This window comes from Haliotis rufescens, unplaced genomic scaffold (assembly GCF_023055435.1).
Source record: "Haliotis rufescens isolate VD_foot unplaced genomic scaffold, xgHalRufe1.0.p SCAF_1, whole genome shotgun sequence".
Classification (NCBI taxonomy): Eukaryota; Metazoa; Mollusca; class Gastropoda; order Lepetellida; family Haliotidae; genus Haliotis; species Haliotis rufescens.
Genome location: NW_025963779.1, coordinates 63039423 through 63060944, shown reverse-complemented (window position 1 = coordinate 63060944; position 21522 = coordinate 63039423). Strand labels below are relative to the sequence as shown.

The window sequence follows — 21522 nt, the reverse complement described above, 5'->3', positions numbered from 1 at the left end:
GACTATGCTTGACGTAAAAGGCGACTAACAGGATCGGTTGGTCAGGCTCGCTGACTTGGTTTGATGCATGTCATCGTATCACAATTGCGTGGATCAATGTTCATGATGTCAATCACTGGATTGTCTGGTCCAGACTCGATTATTTACAGACCGTCGTCATATAGCTGGAAAATTGCTGTGTGCGGCGTTAAACAACAAACAAACAAAACTACTAATATTAATAAATGTATTGAACGTCAATTCAAGGAACCTGAAAGGATGAATCCTGAGAAAAACAATTTAAAATGTGGGATGATTATCAGTTACCTAAATATAATAGTGGAAGTCAGTCGGGGAAGTTGAAGGGAACTTTAACGGTTTCCTGTTAGATAATGTTCAGTGTAACCGTCTGTACAAATGGTTGTGAAGGATATTGAGTGGTAACACTCTCCATCTCGAATGTAAGGAATAATTTAATCGTTGACAGTTTTAAAAGCATATTTACCCCAAACGTGATTTTAATTCGATGACGTATTGTAACGGAACTTACGTTCTCCATGTGCATGGGCGTACGGCGGGAGTGAAGGTAAATGTAAGACGTCTTTTCATCTGTTCTTTAAACGACATGCTATATAATATCAATTTCACTATCTGAATGGTCTGATTTGACCTGGTACTGCCTCATGTTGACATTTTGATATATATATATATATATATATATATATATATATATATATATATATATATATATATGCAATGAGTGTACTGGTTATTTGTAAATATCAATATCACACAGCAATTGATATTTTCATTAACAATTGTGCAAATTGATTTCTTCACATAATTATCATGCTTCCGGAATGAAAAGGCTAACACTTTTGGCTACTATCATCGTCTCCAAAACAGTTTGGTAAAATTGGTGTGTCTCATATGTTCATGATTCACCGTATTTTCAGCTAGCAATGTACACTACTACAAGTCTTCCCAATATCCCCATCAGCATCTTGGAAGGGATTAAGCTTCATCCCATCATCGTCTTCTTCTGTGTCCTATTGATGCAAGATGCTTTCTAAAAAAAATGATTTAGGCTTAGGCTTACCAGGTTTTGCAACTATCTTGTCTCCATACAAAATCCCAGGACCTCCTCCCCAGAGAATCATATGGTCGGTCCCTAGAAGGCCTTGTCTGGTGATATATCGTCAATAATTTGAATCTGTGTATCTATACCCTGATGTAATGCAGGTGGAAAAGGGGTTGATCAGTGTCTAAGCTTTGTATAGTTGCAAATGTCATTGTAGTGCTTCCACCGTCCATAAACAAACATGTATTTCCAGGTAACAATGAACAACACAGCGAGTCTGCCCCTTATCCCCATCAGCATCTTGGAAGGGATTAAGCTTCATCCCATCATCGCCTTCTTCTGTGTGCTGTTGGTGTTTGTTGGGATCCCAGGAAACGGTTTCATCCTTTACATCTACACCAAGAAAATCAACCTCGCCATTTTTGGTTTCTTCATCAAAACATTAGCAGTTCTTGATCTCATCACCTCCATTGGAGTAATACCTTCGTCTTTGATATCGAAAGTCATTCCAAATATAAACATCTCTGAAATGTGTAAGTACATCACCTTTCTCTGTTACTTCAGTTCTTCCACAACAGGGATTCTGTACGTTGTGATCGCTTTCCAACGGTTTAGGAAAATCTGTTATCCTCATGAATCTCAGCTAACTATGAATCTGGCTAGGAAAGTGACGCTTGTGTGTATCATCTTCTCCTTCGTCTCTGGCCTTCCTATTGTCTTCATAATGACAGCCAGCAAGTTACAAATTAAGTGGAATGTGAACAACAAGGACGGTTTGGTCAAGGGTGTGACGTGTGACTACACTGAAACCGCTAAAGACATGAAGATAGCCCTGGCATTCTCCACCTGGATGTTTATATTCGTTGTGTGCATCATGAGCTCATTGACAGTGCTGTACTCCAAAATTGTCTTGAAACTGAGACGCCATACTCGAGACATGAATGTGTCATTACCTTCAACAAGACGCCATAAAAGAACTGTTGCCGTTACAGCCATGTTTTTCAGTCTGACAATCATCTATGTCCTGAGTGTTATCCCACGTCTTGTCCAGGCATTGTTATTCAGCAAGACCATGACAAGTACTCAACGGACATTCACACAGCTCCAGATGTCTGATTTTGCTGTCCAATTGCCCTATGTCAACTGTGTTGCCAACCTCTTCATTTACGGTTTCTCCTCCACAAGATTCCGACATGAGGCTCTCTCTGTTCTTTGTGGTAGATATGGCCATGACCAAACCGTGACTACAGATACAAGAGATCAGACGGAACTCAGATCGACACAAACCTGATCATCTACTTTTGTATAAAAAGTAATCAAATGAGACCCCTGTATTATATCTACATATTCTCTGAACATAGGGAATGACGACGCTGTTAATTAGAGGCTTAGATTTGACCTTTGAGTGTGAATTAAGCGTCACTAATGGTTTAACTTTACATCGTATTGTGCAGTTTATTTTTGCAATAAAGGATAGATGAATCAGTTACAAAAATAGATTAATGTATTTATTGACTGAATGAAAAAGGAATATTAGACAAATTTGTTACCACCTGAGTGAGTGGGGTTTTAACGACTCTTGGAAAAATTTTCAGTTTTATATCATAGTGTGTCAGCGTAATGTTGGATTCGAAACCATACATCATAAGATTCGGAAAAGCCAAGGGGAAACAATTCTGCACAGCTGCATTCGAAATTTATACCACCTATTACATCAAGAACCTATAAAGTCAGAAAAAATGCTTTAAGGCGTATAAATACAACATTATGTTTAAAACAATTACAATGAGTGAGGGTGTGTCACTCGACATGTGATGTACATCTGATATACACACTTACAAAATTACATCCAATGTTACATACAATGACAGTTTGCTAAGATAATTGGGCGTCAGGTTTTAAGCCCTCCTCCTCCCAAACAAAAAAACCCAACAAAAACAACACAACAGAACATATAAATATACAAAACGTAACAGGTTTTATATAAACAGATGTCTCCGCTAGACATGCCACGTGTCCTGAAAATGTATTCTGGGCTTCCCTATCCTTGTTGAGCTCTTGTTTGAGAGAATACAACTGTTTGTCCCAGAGCAGTGACGTTTGCGTTGGCAAAGAATCAGTTATGAAAATGGATAAATAAGTTTATTTTTTTACTTCTCCTTCCTCAGAGCAGTGATAGAATCATATTCTGCATGCCGAAATATCCAGGTCCTCAATAATATTGTGACATCTATAAACAAGAAATGTTTATTGAACATGCAGATCGGTCCATCCTATTGAATGCCATACATCTGTGTCATCTGTGACATTAATGATAAGGTTGTATCTTTATAATTATTTGTTACTGGTACAGACACTATCTGTGGGGGGCCGCCTCCGTGGTCAAGAGGTAGAGCGTGAGCCCGGAGAGCGGCAGGTCCGCGGTTCGATCCCCGGCCGCGTCATACCAAAAGACGTTAAAAGATGGTACTTGTTGTTACCCTGTCTGGCGCTCGGCACTAAGGGGCCGAAGGACTGGTCGGCTCGGAGTCAGTATAACTGTGTCTGAGTGGGGTATTCATGTTAAACTGCGGCATGGTATCTCAGTGAGCTAGCACTATAAGTCGGGATCAGTCCGGACTAGTACAAGCAGCCACACAGACACACGCGCAGTGCAATAATCTTGGACGCGACGTTAAACCCAATTTCACCTCACCTCACCTATCTGTGGGTCTTCATTTCACTGTGAAGGCTACGAGACAATCATGCAGGATTTACATGTACATACATTTGCAAACATAAAAGGTTTTGGGAGTGTACGTCATGTGGGCGAGGCCAACCAAACTGGGGAATAACTCCTACGTTTCTGCCATCTCGGACTATGCGCATTTGAAGATAACGGTCAGCTTGTCGCTTTGTCAGAAAAAAACATACCCAAAAAGTATTAATTCCTCATAGATATCTTCAGCGGTGAAGGATAAATAGACTTTGGTGTTTACATATCGCAACCTTTGAGATACAATCGAGCATGGTCTTTCTACCTAGATTTCAAAGAGCGCCATACGACTCTTGTTCAGAAGTTGTTTGATCGAGCTTCATGGCTTCAGTAAAGCTTTCAAAAAGTTTTATGGTAGACACGTGGGGACATTTCCAAATTTGACGCTTCAGTGACAAAAATGATGTCCGATGCAATTCCTTATTTTGACTTTTACCATAAGTTCCCATGTTTTTTTCAGGTGAACAATTGACTTGCCTTTGCATGTGTTTGTGACGGGTGCCACCGGTTGGGCGGGATACGCTCACCTTTTCGCGAACACCTGGTATCATTACTTTCTGATAGTGATTCATAAACACATGCTCATGATATAGTCGGAAGTGTACAATCATCTCTGCTTTATGCAGAGATTTCTATCGGATATGGAACGGGTTGTGTCGTTGTATATTCATAGATACTCAGACAGCCGATGCAGATATGTTAAAACTATTTATTGACATTTAACTGAGTTAGAAAGCAAACAGAAAGAACTCCAATCGTGACGACGTCAGCTGGTGAAGGCTGAAGAGACGCTTATCCATCGTCATGCGCAATTGAAATATAGATAAGCATTAGTATTTACAAACAACACATCTTTAGGTATGCAGAGGTTCTAAAAGTGTGACAAAAAGTTGGCAGTGCAATTTCTTAATCAAAGTTCGCAAACACATAAAACAGAAACGTCTGAAGTTTGCTTAGGGTATCCATAATTTGATCTATGTGATGTTTCTAGTAAATATTAAAAAGTGCATACTGACATTGTCATGCAGCAACACTGAATCGGAACGACTTTGGATAATGAGTGCAATTATTGAAAACGGGTTTTGATGATGATGGTTGTTTGGTTGATTGGTTTGTTGTTTAACGCTGCACTCATCCATATTCCAGCTTTATAACAGCGGTCTGCAAATAATCGAGTCTGGACCAGACAATCCAGTGATTAATATCATGAGCATCGATCCACGCAATTGGGATCGATGACATGCATCAACCAAGTCAGCGAGCCTGACCACCCGATCCCGTTAGTCGCCTTTTACGACAAGAATAGTTGCCTTTTACGGCAAGCATGGGTTGCTGAAGACCTGTCCTACCCCGGATCTTCACGGGTCTTTGATGATGTCAGAAATATGTAAAATATATAATACAAGGAAGATGGATCCATCATTATCAGTAATGTTATGGTTGTGTTGTCTTGTGTATGCTATTATTAACATTGTGTTCTCTCTGCTTGTAAGGAAAACATGCAGTGAAAGGGAGGTGATTATTATCAACCATGCCAGAATAGTATTGATTTTCCGTCGAGGATTTGTTGTTAATGTTCATTGTTGTTTACCGCCGCACTCAGCAATATTCCAGCTATATGACGGCGGTCTAAAATAATCAAGTCTGGACCAGACAATCCAATGATTGACATCATGAGCATCGATCTACGCAACTGAGATACGATGACATGCATCAACCAAGTCAGCGAGCCTTACCACCCGATCCCATTAGTCGCCTCTTAGGACAAGCATAGTCGCCTTATAAGGCAATCATGGGTTGCTGAGGACCTATTCTAACCCAGATCTTCACGCGTTTGTCGGTAGATTTTGTATAGAAAACAGTTTTATTTGAATCAAGTTGGGGACAAGTGATACTTATACAAATCTTTGCCCCCCACCCCCCCCCCTGCCAAAATAAGTTAACTACGGCCTTGCAATGCAGTTATGTAAATAATTCTTACACTTCTCTCGTAAACTTATTGTGAACAGGATGTTGAATAAACGCGATTAGAAGCTACCTAGTATCATATTTGTTTCTCCACCTTATATGATTGGTCGGATATTTTATGTAAATATAAGATCAGAACATCTGTGTTTTGGAATTTCCCCAAATATACATGATATCTCCAGTTGCAGGTTTGGTCGTATTGCAGTAGGTTGCTCGCTTGTAAAGCAATAAATAAATCCCTCCCAATCAAGGGCTTTAAATCTCATAAAACCCTGAGGGGTAGTGTTTTATCTTACTGAAAAACTGAAAAAAACATCAAAAAGTAATTTATCAACAATGTTATGTTTCCAACACACTTTCCATGAACCTTAAGAAACGAATGTAAAATGAATGTAACTGGCATTCATGTACTTAGAAAACAAACCTCTTAAAAGCATTGTGATTTATCAGCGCCTCAGCAGCCTAGTGGTACACGAACGAAGGTTGCAATATATATCACTTAACTATAAGTAATATTTGTTGTTTATTACAGCATTCCACATATCTTAAGTAAGCGTTGTCATGTGTGTTATGTAGCTTGTGTTCAATAGCAAACTAAATGTCTTAGCAGAGACGTTCCAAGCATGTGAGACCCATTTTACATGTGTTACCTATACAGAGTATCTCTGGGACAGAGGGCTATTGCGTAAAAACCTCCTGCTAAGAGGTTATTTTAAGAAAAAAGATCCTGTCAAAACAATAAGATAACATCACTAGAAAAATTTTAACATGACAAAAGTTTGTATCTGTCGATCAATTTGTATTTGCCTCACAGGGTGGCCATAAATAACACCACCATTATCTACCCACTCACTTCCTGGGATAGACTCAAACTTCACCCTTCAATCATCTTTTTCTGTGTGCTGGTGATGTTTGTGGGGATCCCCGGAAACAGACTCGTCTTCTTCGTCTAGACCAAGTGCATCCGAATTAACATTTTTGGTTTCATCATCAAAACCCTAGCAACCCTAGACTTCTTCAGTTGCATTGGGATATCTGCCTTTCTGCTACAAAAACTGTTACCTATCACAAATACCTCCTTCATGTGCAAGTGTAACTCATGGTTCGAATACTTCAACATCGCGACAACATGCAGCCTGTACGTTTTAATCGCTGTTCAGAGATTTAAGAAGGTTTGTCGCCAACAACGTCCTCAGATCACTGAGTCTCTGGCGAAAAACTTGACATTTGGTTGTGTCATCTTCTGTCTCCTGACAGGTGTTCCGATTGTTCTCATTGTGACGAGCCTTAAATTATTAGTCTTGAACCACACTGGCCTTGTGGAAGTGCAACTGTGTGATTTTACTGATGAAAGTAAACGTATGAAACTATCTCTACCATTTTCATCCTGGATGTGTTTGTTGCTTGTAGGTATAGTTAGGTAGGTATATCCCTTATCGTACTGTATGCGTTTATTGTTTGCCACTTAAGAAAACATTCCCTTAAGCAAATGTCCATAAATCACAAACAAACATTCAGAATCACAATCACATGTTTCAGCCTGACTGTAATTTATATACTTTGTGTTATGCGAAGGGTTATTTGTGCAATAAATTTCAGTCTAACGTCAAAACAAACACATCTAATGGTGTCAAAACTTCAGATATTTGATGTCGTGAGTCATTTACCTTTTATCAACTGTGTGGTGAATCCTTTTATTGATGGTTTCACCACCAGAAGGTTCAGGTATGAGGTTCGGTCTCTGTTCTGTGGTGCGGCTGACCCGGACTCTACCTCGTCCTCTCAACCTGATGTGCGTGCCAATGAGATCATCACCGACCATATTCACAACTCTACGTCTCAGAGTGATTGCCTGCCAACACCTCCAACACAAGTCTACCATTAAGTGTCCTTTCATCTGCAACGTCTCAACTTCTCAATGTCCATTTTTCTGCAAGATTTCCTCACCTGTATTTTTATTCTTCTGCACCATCTCCGTCACTGAATGTTCTTTCTTCTGCAAGATCTCCGACACTGAATAATCATTTTTCTACAAAGTTTCGGCGGCCAAATGTCCATTCGTCTGCAAGAGTTCTACGACTGAATGTCCATTCTTCTGCAAGGTCTTCATCACTGAATGTCGTCTACTCTAGTACATCTCCGCAGGGGGTATTTATAGACGAAATATTTCTTCACACAGAAGATGCATTCATGTCTAAACATTGTTTCCGATTTAACCTAGGTTTGCTGTAATAGTAATAAATGTTGGTACTCAAAACGTAGGTAATAAAATTTATCTCTGAATTTCAACATAGACTTGCAGATAACATTCATCAGGAGTGGCAGTCATGTGTACAATCAGCATCCAAATGAAAAGTCACTGCTTAATTTGGACGCTGTCTGACCCCTGTGCATCAAGTGGCACGTCACCACCTGAGGAAACATTTTGAACATTCTTCATGATGAAGGTCAGGTGTGGTGTGGTGTGGTGTGGTGTGGTGTGGTGTGGTAAGATTCCCAGTGAAGAAGATATGAGTATATAAATTAAGAATGATCATGGGACATCATTTGGTTCAAATGATATTTATTGGTCACTGCCATCATATTATTTATTGCCATTGAATATTGTAGTAACACTCTGTTGTGTACACTAGGTTCTTTCAGGTACATATTTCTGGGTTAAGCTATTGTTTCGATTCGGGAATCGGCACGTAACAGTCTTCTGAAAAAGAAAAGTATGCCAGATGCCAGTATCGACGTGTTTGAATTGGAAATCCAGCAACTCCTGTCTTAACAGTCGAAGAAAACGTAACACGTATCAGGCTTGGCTGTTTGCGTATCATCGTGACATGGCTTCAGTCAGTGTTATATGAGCACATGGTTCAGACTCGATCATTACAGCCATGATATAGAAGGAATATTTCTGACTGCAACAATGTATGAGTGTGATGACACTTCACCTCACCTCACCTCACCTCACCTCACCTCACCTCACCGCACCGCACCTCAGCTCATCGCACCGCACCGCACCGCACCGCACCGCACCGCACCTCACCTCACCCGCGATATAACTGGAATACTGTTAAAAGCGGCGTTAAGCCCAACTCACACACTCATTTACTCACGCACATGTATCCGACGATGTACTGATTGTTGTTATAAGGTTAAACTGCGTCTCAAAAACATTAGAAAATGTTAACAAATTAAACCGTTATAGCTGCAATGATTATAGCTATAGTTGCATTAGATATACAAAGTTTGTGACAGAAATTTTTTTGATCGAAAGGAATTAATAGATAAAAGATATTTCACATTTATCACAAGAGTATTCTGGACATTTCATATTTATCATTGGATTGGTTCCATGTTTTGGTCGATTAGTTAATGAAACAAGCAGAGAGGTAAGATACTTTTCATTTGTAGCATCCGGAGTGAGTCACAAAATCAATAGAGAGATGATCAATCTGGCACGTAGGCTTCTGTATTTTTCCGATTGCGACACACATGAGTTCATGGTCATATCCAACTTTTAACGATTGAAAATGAGGTATTGTGACATGTGTCAAAGACAGGCCAGGCCCGAACACTATAAAATGATACCTTCAACATTAAGAGATGAGAGCGCGGTTTGCAATCGATCGAGTCGAATCCCGATCGATCTAAGTTCTCCCCAGCTAGTGACGAGCCTGGCCGGTCTGATCCTGTCGTGTATTGATAGATGGACTGAGAGTAAGTACAGTTACATGTATGTGAGTATAAAGCTGGTGTTGCGTTTCTTTATTATGCGAGTATGAATTCACAGTCATGGCTTAACTGATGACCAGGAACGACAATACTTTTAGTAACTGTAGTAGGGTCGCACTTGACACCCGAAAGCAGTTACGACATTATTGTTCATCACATGGGAGATAATCCAGGAATCAGTCAACAATAGCCGCTAACAAAAACACAATCGGAAAGTTTCCGTTACAACTGATATGCAGGTGCAGGTCGGCCTTGAGTGACAGTCGTCTGTATGAATGAAACTGGGAATACTGTTTTAGGCCGCAGTCAGTAGTGTTCGAGCTATATCACGGCGGTCGGTAACCCCTTCCACATTCATAAGAAATCTCTGCAGAGTCGATTGTACGATTCCGACAATATAAGCATGATCCCGAGCATGTGTTTATTAGTCACTGTCAAATACCAGGTGTTAGGAAAAAGGTCCTGCCCAACCGGTAGCACCCGTCACAAACACATTTAAAGGCAAGTCAATTGTTCAACTGAAAGAAACACGGGAACATATGGTACAAGTCAAACTAGGGAATTGCATCACTTTTGTGTATCCTCCCCATGTTTACCACAAAACCTTTGACACCAGTTCGAACAACATAATGTCATAAGGTTGTGTCATGTTTTGTAACGCTGTGCACACCACTGGGTCAGAAAATTACACCTCCGCATTCAACAGCTACTGAAGGTAAGGGTTAATTGCAAGGTTTGAGTGAGTGAGTGAGTGAGTTGGGTTTAACGCCGCTTTTAACAATATTCCAGTTATATCGCGGCGTGTCAGCTTAATGTGGGAGGAAAGCCCGAAGTGATGCAGGTCTCAGACGTTTACCACTTCGGTGAAACCCACGAGCACGGGTATGGTGCTGACAAACCTAGAAACATAATCGGAGCAAAACGGGATTCGAACCCACAATCATAGGTTTCTGGCGTGCCCAAGGGACGCAACTCTGCACAGCGAATCGCGGCGTCTTTGACGACTGGGCCACCCGTGCCTCCTGCAAGGTTTGGAACATAAGTCGGGGTTAACGCCGATTTGATTATATGGAACTGATTGCACCGGTGATTCGTGTAGGGAGAACGCCCGATGTGAGGTGGGGTCTTCTGTCACCAACCAATATTGACACGTCACATGTATAGATGTAAGGACGAATAGAAACAACCAGGTCACATTACAAAAAGGACACTTGAATAAATGCATCTGTGAAAGATTTTATGGGTACTTCATTTTTACTAATTATTGTTTGTTGTTTAATGCCGCATTCATCAATATTGCAGCTATATGACGGCGGTTTGTTGTGAAAAGAGCTTGGATCACGCAATCCAGTGATTGACATCATGAGCATTGATCTACACAATAGGGATACGATGCAATGCCTCAACCATGTCCGCAAGCCTGACTCCCTAGCCGTCAGTCGTCAAGCATGGTGGCTGAAGACCAATTCTAACATATGTCATTCTTTGTTATCCTCTGGACGAACAAGGACATGATGGGTTTTTACTAGGGGCTATATTTCACACACCCTAAAAAGACACTATCGGTTCAATTTAGAAACACCGCCTTAATTCCTGACGTCACGGCGTTGTGCGTAGACGTATATCAGGCTCTGTGAAGGTTAAGCCAGGTGAAATGGGGTTTAACGTCGCGTCAAAGATTATTGCACTTATGAAGCGATGTGCATGCACGTGTCTGTGGCTGCTTGTTCTAGTCCGGACTAATGCTGATTTTATAGTGCTAGTCTTGCATACAATGTATGCATATTTTAGAGTTCTCATTTATGTACACAATTTAACGAAATTTTACACTTTTCAAAATTCTGAAAGGTCTATTAGTTTCAAAATTTACCTGAATGTTGTTTTAAAGTAAAGGTAAATTTAGTTGTAATGCTTTCTAACTTAATCTGAATGTTACAGGTGAGGTGAGGTGAGGTGAGGTGAGGTGAGGTGAGTTGAGGTTAGGTGAGGTGAAATGGGGCTTAACGTCACATTCAAGATTGTATGTGTGTGTGTCTGTGTGTGTCTATATGTGTGTGTGTGTCGCTGCTCATACTATCCGGACTAGTGCCGATTTTATAGTGCTAGCTCACTGAGATACCACGCCGCAGTTTAACATGAATACCCCACTCAGATACAGTATACTGACTCCGAGCCGACCAATCCTCATTTAAGCCCATTAATACCGAGCGACAGGCAGGTTTACAACAAGTACGTACCTTCTAACGTATTTCGGTATGACGCGTCCGGGGATCGAATCCCCGACCTTCCGCTTTCCGGGCGGACGCTCTACCACTAGACCACGGAGGCTGTCGGCTCCGTAAAGCCTCACGTTAAAGTCTTACCACGTAGATTGGCGCATACATGGCTGGTGTAGTGCGACAGCAGTAAGTTATGTTCTGGCACATGGTTACCGCGATGGAAGAATCTATTGCTCGCTGACAGATAAACCTGGGTTGCCTTTTGTGTTTGCGCCCGATATTTTCGCATAACCGGGATAATAAACGTCATATAGGCGACAGCAGTGAGTTAAGTTCTGGCACATGGTTACCGCGATGGATGAATCTATTGCTCGCTGACAGATAAACCTGGGTTGCCTTTTGTGTTTGCGCCCGATATTTTCGCATAACCGGGATAATAAACGTCATATACGAGATATATGTTTAAATGAAATGAAACGATATATGAAGAGAGTGGATTCCACGTTTTGATATAGTTGAACATTCATGTTCATTGTTTTAAACAATGATATGCATTCTATATACCATAAAGTAAATATAATCAAACCATTCCTGCCATGGTAGTAACGAGGCGACGTTTGGTTTGACTGTAACTGCAAAGACAAACGTTCCCATGATTACGCCCGTTCTGAGATCCGCCAGGATCGAGGTAACATTGTTTTGAACGGTAGTGTTTTCAGCGTCGTGACGTCTGTGGGAATCACGATCTCGCCCCGGCCTGTTGTCTCGTTAGTCTCAGTTAACGATCTTATGTTTCCGCAGTACTAACGCACTTTTAATGATATACTGGTCCTCGAGCGGGGACAATGCCCGTTATTATAAGATGTAGACAGATCAATAAATATAGACTAATTAGTATTGTGTCCATTGTCGTTATGTGTCTAAATGTCAAATAGTCACCCAGAGAAACCCAATGAGATACGATACAAAATTATTGCCCATAAAAAGTCTGAAAATGTATTACTTCTGAAAAACTATACCTTTCTGTGCTCGGCGTTTAAACCACGTATGGTCACAACATAACGTTTTGTTTTTATAACTTATACATAGTTTATGAATTATAACTTGTGGACTGACCGCCTCCGTGGTCTTGTGGTAGAGCGTCCGCCCGGAGAGCGGAAGGTCCGGGGTTCGATCCCCGACCGCGTCATACCAAAATACGTTAAAAGATGGTAATTGTTGTTACCCTGTCTGGCGCTCGGCATTAAGGGGCTAAAACAAGGACTGGTCGGCTCGGAGTCAGTATACTGTGTCTGAGTGGGGTATTCAAGTTTAACTGCGGCATGGTAGCTCAGTGAGCTAGCACTATAAATCGGCATCAGTCCGGACTAGTACAAGCAGCCACACACACACGTGCATGCACGTCGCTATATAAGTGCAATAATCTTGGACGCGACGTTAAACCCCATTTCACCTCACCAACTTGTGGACTGCTTCACATCTGTACAGTCTTTAGCTAAATATCGTTAAGGAAATCTGGGCTGTTACGCATGCTGTTATCCATGCGTGTAACGATCAATTGTGCCATTGTCCAATGCAGCAATCAATTACTGAACATTATGACATTAGCCTTCATCGATTATTCCCGCGTTAATCACGTCCAGAAGCTCCATGTCCTGGGAAACGCCATTGTCTCTTCGTCTTTCCTTTGTTGTCCTATGCATATATTTACATCCACACTGTTAGTTTGACATGATATGATAATATTGTCACCACTCAGTAGCGCATATTCGTGAATTCCTGTACTACTATCTACGACTCCCACATTAGATCAAAAGACCAAATGTGAAACAGTCAATTTTATCCAAAATAGACATTACGGCACCTGATATACACCTTTTGTGTTCAGTGTATTCAAATGTAGTTCCTAATTCAATGAGTGTGAGTGAGTGAATATGGTTTTATGTCGCTTTTTTAGCAATATTCCAACACTATCATGGCATTGGACGCCGAAAATGGGCCTCACACATTGTACACATGTGGGGAAGCGAAACCGGAACACCGGCGTGATGGGTGAATGCTTTTACCACTAGGCTACCCCAACACCTCCAAATTCAATGGCATTTCTTTCAGGCACATAATAACGCGTATTGCACAAGATGCGCAGCCAGATAAGGCCTCTCTGCTAACTGTTAGACACATTGTTAAGACCAGTCTGGCATTGGCGTGACGTAATCTGTTGATTGTAAATTACCAGTTAAAGCTTCTCTTGGCCGTAACTGTGGATCTTCATTAATGCAGAGACCATATAATAGATTATTTGGTCTCTGATTAATGCAACTGGTTATACGAATGTCAAATAGCATCGCTCAAGTCCTACCTTGGTCGAGGCGGAAACAGTCCACCGCTGGGCTATACATCTCGCTGTGGCACAGCGCTGAAGAGCGAAAGTATGCAACACTGGGAGGTGTTGAGCAGTGCTTAGAGGCAAACTATAAATGACGGCCAAAAAAACTGAAGAGCATGCCAACAAAACAAACTCAGAGACCATAACATAGTGAAGCAGTCCGGAAGTTTTATATAGGTGTTACTCCCTTTGTTACACCCTGGTTGATCGACTACATAGAATGAAGTCGGTCGAAACACGCTGGAATGCATTCCTTTCCAAACGGTCAAATCGGTTTGATTGTTTATTTGTTTGTTGTTTAACGCCGCACTCAGAGATATTCAAGCTATATGACGGCAGTTTGTAAATAATTGAGTCTGGACCAGCCAATCCAGTGATTGCCATCTTGAGCATCGGTCTGCGCAATTGGGATACGATGACATGCAGTAACTAATTCAGCGAAACTGACCACCCAATCCCCATCTTCCCGAGGCAAGTGAGTTAACTGACAATAAAAGTCCAGTTTCCACCCTTGCCGAACTAGTCTGGAATTATGGAGTTACATTTTGGCTGGACTAACGAGTCTATGCATAGTCCAATCAAAATCGAGCTCGAAATCGAAATCCGGTTCGTAATCTGTCATGCAGAGTTCGGTCGACTGCAGGATTTGCAAAGCATGTGCACCGTTAAGTCGTTGTCAACAAATATTTTCTATATCTTTTCATGTTTTTAATGAAGGTGCTCATGTGATTTGATGCACTTCATGATGTAAGACTCATTTTATCACAATATATAGATCTTGATTATCGATCAGATCGTCTTGACTGGGCGCCGCAGTTTTGTTTGAAGCAAATGCAAGTGATACGAGAGTTGGAATCTGATTGGTCCATAGGAGAGGCATAGAAGGGACATAACTCGTAATACCCACTGGTGGCGCTACGGTCGAGCCCAGGAATTCCAGTCTAGTTCGGCAAGGGTGGAAACTGGACTTTTAAAGTCAGGTAACGCTCTTGCCTCGGGAAGATGCCCAATCCCGTAAGTCGCATCTTACGACAAGCACAGTCACCTTTTACGGCAAGCATGGTTTCTGAAGACCCATCATAACCCGGATTTTAACGGGTTTGTCCCTTCCTTACAATATAAATCATTTTGCTGAAGACCTATTCTAACCCTGATCTTCCCTTGTCCGAATCGGTGTCGGTGGGTAGGCATGGTGGCCTTTTGGGATCTACTTATTTATTTTGTTAGGGGTGTAAGACAATAGTGAATTGGTGTTATTGATGACCCAATATATTCATACAATTTTGTATATATCGTAATATTGTAATTGCAATCTATATCTTTTATAATTAAAAAATACAACTTTTTACACCCAATATGTTTTTCAGCAATTTTAACAAATGCACATCACCACTCGGCCACAAAAGCACTATGCCAAAATAACCCCCCCCCCTCCCACACACACACACACACACACACACACACACACACACACACACACGTGCAGGCACCTCGCGATATAAGTGAAATAATTTTGAACTTGAAGTGAAATCACATTTCACATCACTACTATTGACTAATAAATAATAATGATTTTACCAAATTATGTCCTGTAATCATTCTTAAGACTGACTAATAAACATCTGTGTGTTACATATTTCTTACCTACAGTTCCGTTTGTAAGGTGTTCTCAGGTGGTATTAAACGCCAAACAGTTCAAAGCTTTGATTTCACATGCTATGTATCAATAACTAATTTTAATCACTGGATATATAATACATACAAATCATGTGGTAACGCACGGTTTAAAAAAACTCTCTCATGGATGGAGAAATATTTCGTCTAAATACTACCCTTAACACTTAATGAGTGTCTGCTACCATACCTATCTTTACACCCCTAACTTGGGCTGCTCTGTTTTGAGATCATTGTTAATCTCCAGGGGCCCATTCCACAAAGCGATCTTAGTGCTATGATTGTCGTAAGCCTAGGTTAAAGATGGGAGTTACGATCATATTAGCACTAAGATCGCTTTGTGGAACGGGGCCCAGGAACTGATCCGTCTAATATGCTTGACTATTTTCTATATTCTTGACAACATTTTCGACCGATCAAAATGACACAAATTATACTGAACGCGATGTTAAGCCCTATTTCACAGTATCACACCAAGTTGACTCCCACACAAGATGCTCTTGATCAGACCAGCACATGGCGGCAGTGTGTTGACTGCACACGGTGCCATTTCGTGACTGCTTCTACTTGTGGGCCATCCTCTGCCACGTGCAGTACCTACTCCGTTGTATTACATGTGAACACTATTGCCATGCCTGCCAGCACACCCATACTCCTCCAACTGTTGTTACTACTAACTCAACAACCGAATTTAGAAAATAATCGATTTTGATTGGTCAATTAGAAGTATCAAATCACAATAAGCCCCCTCTGATTGAAACAGACGATTTGACGTCCGTATCACCGCGGAAGCTAATATTGTTAGAATAGTACTCCTTTTATAGTCATTGTCGCTAGGAATATAAATACTTTATATGTTCAGTTATATGCTAGAAAATGCACAGCTGCGGTTACAACGATATTCAAAGGATGTGTGGCAATATTTTTATGCAGAAAACACCATAGAAATCTGTAAAGAGAATGTATTTCACGTTTTGAGGACAACAGAGAACTTGCTGTTTGGCGCTTTTCTTTGTACGACTGGGACGTATTATCCTTTGCGTACAAAGAGCGATATGGCGTCACAATACTGACGCGCGGTGTAGAACGAGACCTGGGCAAGGCTTGATTCATGGTTTTCTTTAGGACGCCCACCTCATGTTAACTTACGACGTTGGCTTGCTACATGCTTTCAGCGCATGTCATAAGTTCGAAAACAATGTTGCTTGAGCATATAGAGCGCCATATTTTGTGTAAAGGCTGTTGTCGGTGATTCTGTAAATTCTGACCGATAACCCACTCAATCCATGCCGCTTCACTCAATATATTTTCCAACAACAAAGAGTTTTATTTAGTCATGGTAGGATCCGGTTGCGGATGTTACTGGTGCTACGACACAATGCGGTTGTGGATGCTACTGCTACTATTACAAGATATGGTTGCGGATGTTACTGGTGCTACGACACAATGCGGTTGTGGATGCTACTGCTACTATTACAAGATACGGTTGCGGATGTTACTGGTGCTACGACACAATACGGTTGCTGATGCTACTGCTACTATTACAAGATACGGTTGCGGATGCTACTGCTGCTACTACAAAATAAAGTTGTGGATGCCCCTGCTGCTACTACAAAATACGGTTGCGGATGTTACTGGTGCTACTACGAAATACGGTTGCTGATGTTGCTGCTGCAACTACGAAATACGGTTGCTGATGCTACTGGTGCAACTACAAAATACGGTTGTGGATGCAACTGCTGCTACTACAAAATACGGTTGCTGATGTTACTGGTGCAACTATAAAATACGGTTGTGGATGCTACTGCTATTATTACAAAATACGGTTGCTGGTGTTGCTACTGCAACTACGAAATACGGTTGCTGATGTTACTGGTGCAACTACAAAATTCGGTTGTGGATGCAACTGCTGCTACTACAAAATAGGGTTGCTGATGTTACTGGTGCTACTACACAATATGGTTGGCTGGGTAAAATACTCCGATCTGCCTATGATCCTTGGTCTGCCAGCACAATCCGAGTGTTCTTGTGTTGAAAACGTCGTAATATTAATAATATTCAAAGTGGTAAATCGTCCATGGCTTTTTCCCATTTGCACGTTCATTCTTTTCGAAATGCTACTGCTGCTGCCACTACACAATACGGTTGCTGATGTTACTGCTGTTACTACACAATACGGTTGCTGATGTCATACTGCTACTACACAATACGTCTGCTGATGTTACTGCTGCCACTACACAATACGGTTGCTTATGTTACTGCTGTTACTACACAATACGGTTGATGATGTTACTGCTGCCACCACACAATACGGCTGCTGATGTTACTACATAATACGGCTGCTGATGTTACTAATGCCACTACACAATACGGTTGCTGATGTTACTAATGCCACCACACAATACGGCTGATGATGTTACTACTGCTACTACACAATACGGTTGATGATGTTACTGCTGCCACCACACAATACGGCTGCTGATGTTACTAATGCCACTACACAATACGGTTGCTGATGTTACTGCTGCCACCACACAATACGGCTGCTGATGTTACTACTGCCACTACACAATACGGTTGCTGATGTTACTGCTGCCACCACACAATACGGCTGCTGATGTTACTAATGCCACTACACAATACGGTTGCTGATGTTACTGCTGTCACCACACAATACGGCTGCTGATGTTACTACTGCTACTACACAATACGGTTGCTGATGTTACTGCTGCCACCACACAATACGGCTGCTGATGTTATTAATGCCACTACACAATACGGTTGCTGATGTTACTGCTGCCACCACACAATACGGCTGCTGATGTTACTAATGCCACTACACAATACGGTTGCTGATGTTACTGCTGCCACTACACAATACGGCTGCTGATGTTACTGCTGTTTCAACACAATACGGTTGCTGATGTTACTGCTGCCACCACACAATACGGCTGCTGATGTTACTAATGCTACTACACAATACGGCTGCTGATGTTACTGCTGTTACTACACAATACGGTTGCTGATGTTACTGCTGCCACCACACAATACGGCTGCTGATGTTACTAATGCTACTACACAATACGGCTGCTGATGTTACTGCTGTTACTACACAATACGGTTGCTGATGTTACTGCTGCCACCACACAATACGGCTGCTGATGTTACTCATGCTACTACACAATACGGCTGCTGATGTTACTGCTGTTACTACACAATACGGTTGCTGATGTTACTGCTGCCACTACACAATACAGTTGTTGTTATTTCCACTTCTCGCTTTGAAACGTTCCCGCCGATGAGTCATTCTCTCACACTGACAGGACATCTGTAGCGCTGATGTCGCTCTGTACAGCCGGGGCGAGGATGTTGCAGCTGGGGACTGGCTTCAGCCTGCATCTCCTGGGATGTACGTTACCGCAGGTACACATCTGATAACGTCAGAAATGTCTCCACACTCACTTTACACTGTCACTACACAGACCATAGTTGGCGTGTAGACATGACGTATGTGTTTGACACCAGCTTCTGCAGGGCACGAGTTCCTCCCGCTGTTTCCTGCAGCTAATCCCGTCATTTCAAACATACCAATCGTACAACTGGACGTAAACAGCGACACAATGTCCCTCTCATTATAGCTGAACTCACACCAGGGCCCCGGATAGCCTCACACCAGCCCTTACTCTGGATAAAAGATGTAATCCCGTCAAGGTTAGTGGCTCGGCAAAAATACAAGCAGACATAATTATCACCTATTTGGTGACGGTGAACTTACATATCCTCATCATCGGGCCTCTGATTAGTCTGATTTGCCCGGAACATGCATATATAACTGAATATATTCTGGGGTCCTCTTCCTACATCTGTCACATTGGGAACAAGCTGTGTGGCGGTGGTGGTTGTGATTCGCAGTGAGTACCCTCTTCTAATTTACGTGTCAGTTTTACTGTAAACACATTAATGTGTAGCATAATGAAAATATCGTCATACAACAACGATGACGACATATCGCTGATTTACCATAATATCATCAAAAGACGATGTATACAAATTGAAAGGATAATAGGGTTTGACAGTTAGACTTTGGTATGATGATATTATTTATTTTCTCATAGGATTCTGAATCATGTTGACAAATACTCGGGAATGTTTCAACCAAGCGACTGAGGTATAATGTTGTATTGTGGACGACCAGAGGCTATCGTAGTTATACAGAGATTTGTATTGATTTTTGAGCTGAACGTCAAGGAACCTGTCTCATGGACACTACGAGTGTCAGTGTCATGTTGTCCTTAACAAACACGAACACCAGTTCAGGCTCTCGAGGTACTGCAATTAGAACATCACACTCCTGTTACGCGTTGATCATTGACGGACGGAGATTTCATCTCATACCCACTGGCACAGACCACTCTCATGTAATGAATCACAGGGGAACTGCTATTAGCTGTGGACACTTTGACGTTGTAACCCGAAGCGCACACGAAACTGTACCTCTCGGTTGATTTTATCATATGGTTTATATATCATAAGTAAGCAATATTATATCCCAAAAATGAACTGTACTTCTACATGTTTTTTATATTTTTAAAAACTAATATTTGTTTTAAAACTTTACAAAAATCGCATGAAGCACAATTGTTGATGGGTATCTTAGATATCTTATCTTTGAAAATCAATAAATTTGCTTTCTTCGGCCCAAATTTACATTTCAAACATGGTAGGGGTCATGTGGTTGCAAATTCATTTCTTAACCAGATTTGAACCGATTCTCTTTTTACGCAGCATGCCCCAGCCATAGGTTACAAGCTGTTGTAGGAACGAATGATGGTTAAACAGACATGTTGTGTTCCTCATAATGAAGAAGTTTACATCCATAAATTCTCTTCCTTAGGCACAATCAAATTTAACAACAGTTATTTCAATTACTTACAAAAAATCGATACCCTTTCAGTGCCCCGCAGTTCATGTTTATGATTATCACTATTAATGTGCTGATTGTTAAATGATCCATAGTAGACATTTGATACGAAACTATTGCGAAAAGGAGCCACGGTTAGTTTCCAGTTAGCTCAAAATCTCCCATTGAGCTCTAATGCAGTCAGTTGTGACACAGGTGTTAATTGGTTGAACAATGGGGATTGTAGTATAGTCTGTTTCATCTCCTGACAACTGCAGACACCAGACATAGTTTGTATGAAAAGTAATACAATTATTTTTATTTTATATAGTAATTTATTTATTTTATATATCAAATTTATAATTGTTCTCAGATACATAAAGCACATGCCACTCATAGGCCACTCGGGGACATATGTATGGGAGGCAGCATCTAGATGAAACAGAAGCCCAATGTCATCATCTAGAATATCTGTTTTCAAGGCTGTTGTCAAGGAGACTGTATTTCTGCTTTCTAGTTTTGGTCATGCCGGTTTCTGGGTGTTGCAGGATCTTAAGTTCAGGGGGCACGGGTGGCCCAGTCGTCTAAGGCGCCGCGATTCGCTGTGCAGAGTTGGGTCCCTTAGGCACGCCAGAAACCTATGATTGTGGGTTCGAATCCCGGTTCCCCCCGATTATGTTTCTAGGTTTGTCAGCACCATACCCGTGCTCGTGGGTTTCACCGAAGAGGTAAACGTCTCAGACAGACCTGCATCACTTCGGGCTTTCCTCCCACATTAAGCTGACACGCCGCGATATAACTGGAATATTGTTAAAAGCGGCGTTAAACCCAACTCAC

At 41.4% G+C, this 21522-nt stretch overlaps 2 protein-coding genes across 4 annotated transcripts in view; both read left to right on the top strand.

Annotated features, from left to right (window-relative positions):
• The first annotated feature begins 1319 nt into the window (after nucleotides 1–1319).
• LOC124112588 (somatostatin receptor type 3-like) lies at nucleotides 1320–2351 on the top strand. The gene has a single exon (XM_046472754.2). It carries the CDS (start codon nucleotides 1320–1322, stop codon nucleotides 2349–2351), a length of 1032 nt encoding a protein of 343 aa, XP_046328710.2.
• A 16731-nt stretch (nucleotides 2352–19082) lies between these two features.
• The window catches only part of LOC124112567 (retinaldehyde-binding protein 1-like), an 8180-nt gene continuing 5740 nt past the window's right edge, over nucleotides 19083–21522 (top strand). Inside the window, exon 1 of one of the 3 annotated variants that reach the window (XM_046472728.2) lies at nucleotides 19083–19208. The gene's annotated coding sequence lies outside the window, so the exon portion shown is untranslated. The other 2 variants (XM_046472729.2, XM_046472727.2) reach the window with 2 other exon arrangements.

Bases quoted from the DNA above. Each gene is read 5' to 3' on its own strand.
- LOC124112588 (XM_046472754.2), top strand. From the start codon at position 1,320: ATGAACAACACAGCGAGTCTGCCCCTTATCCCCATCAGCATCTTGGAA.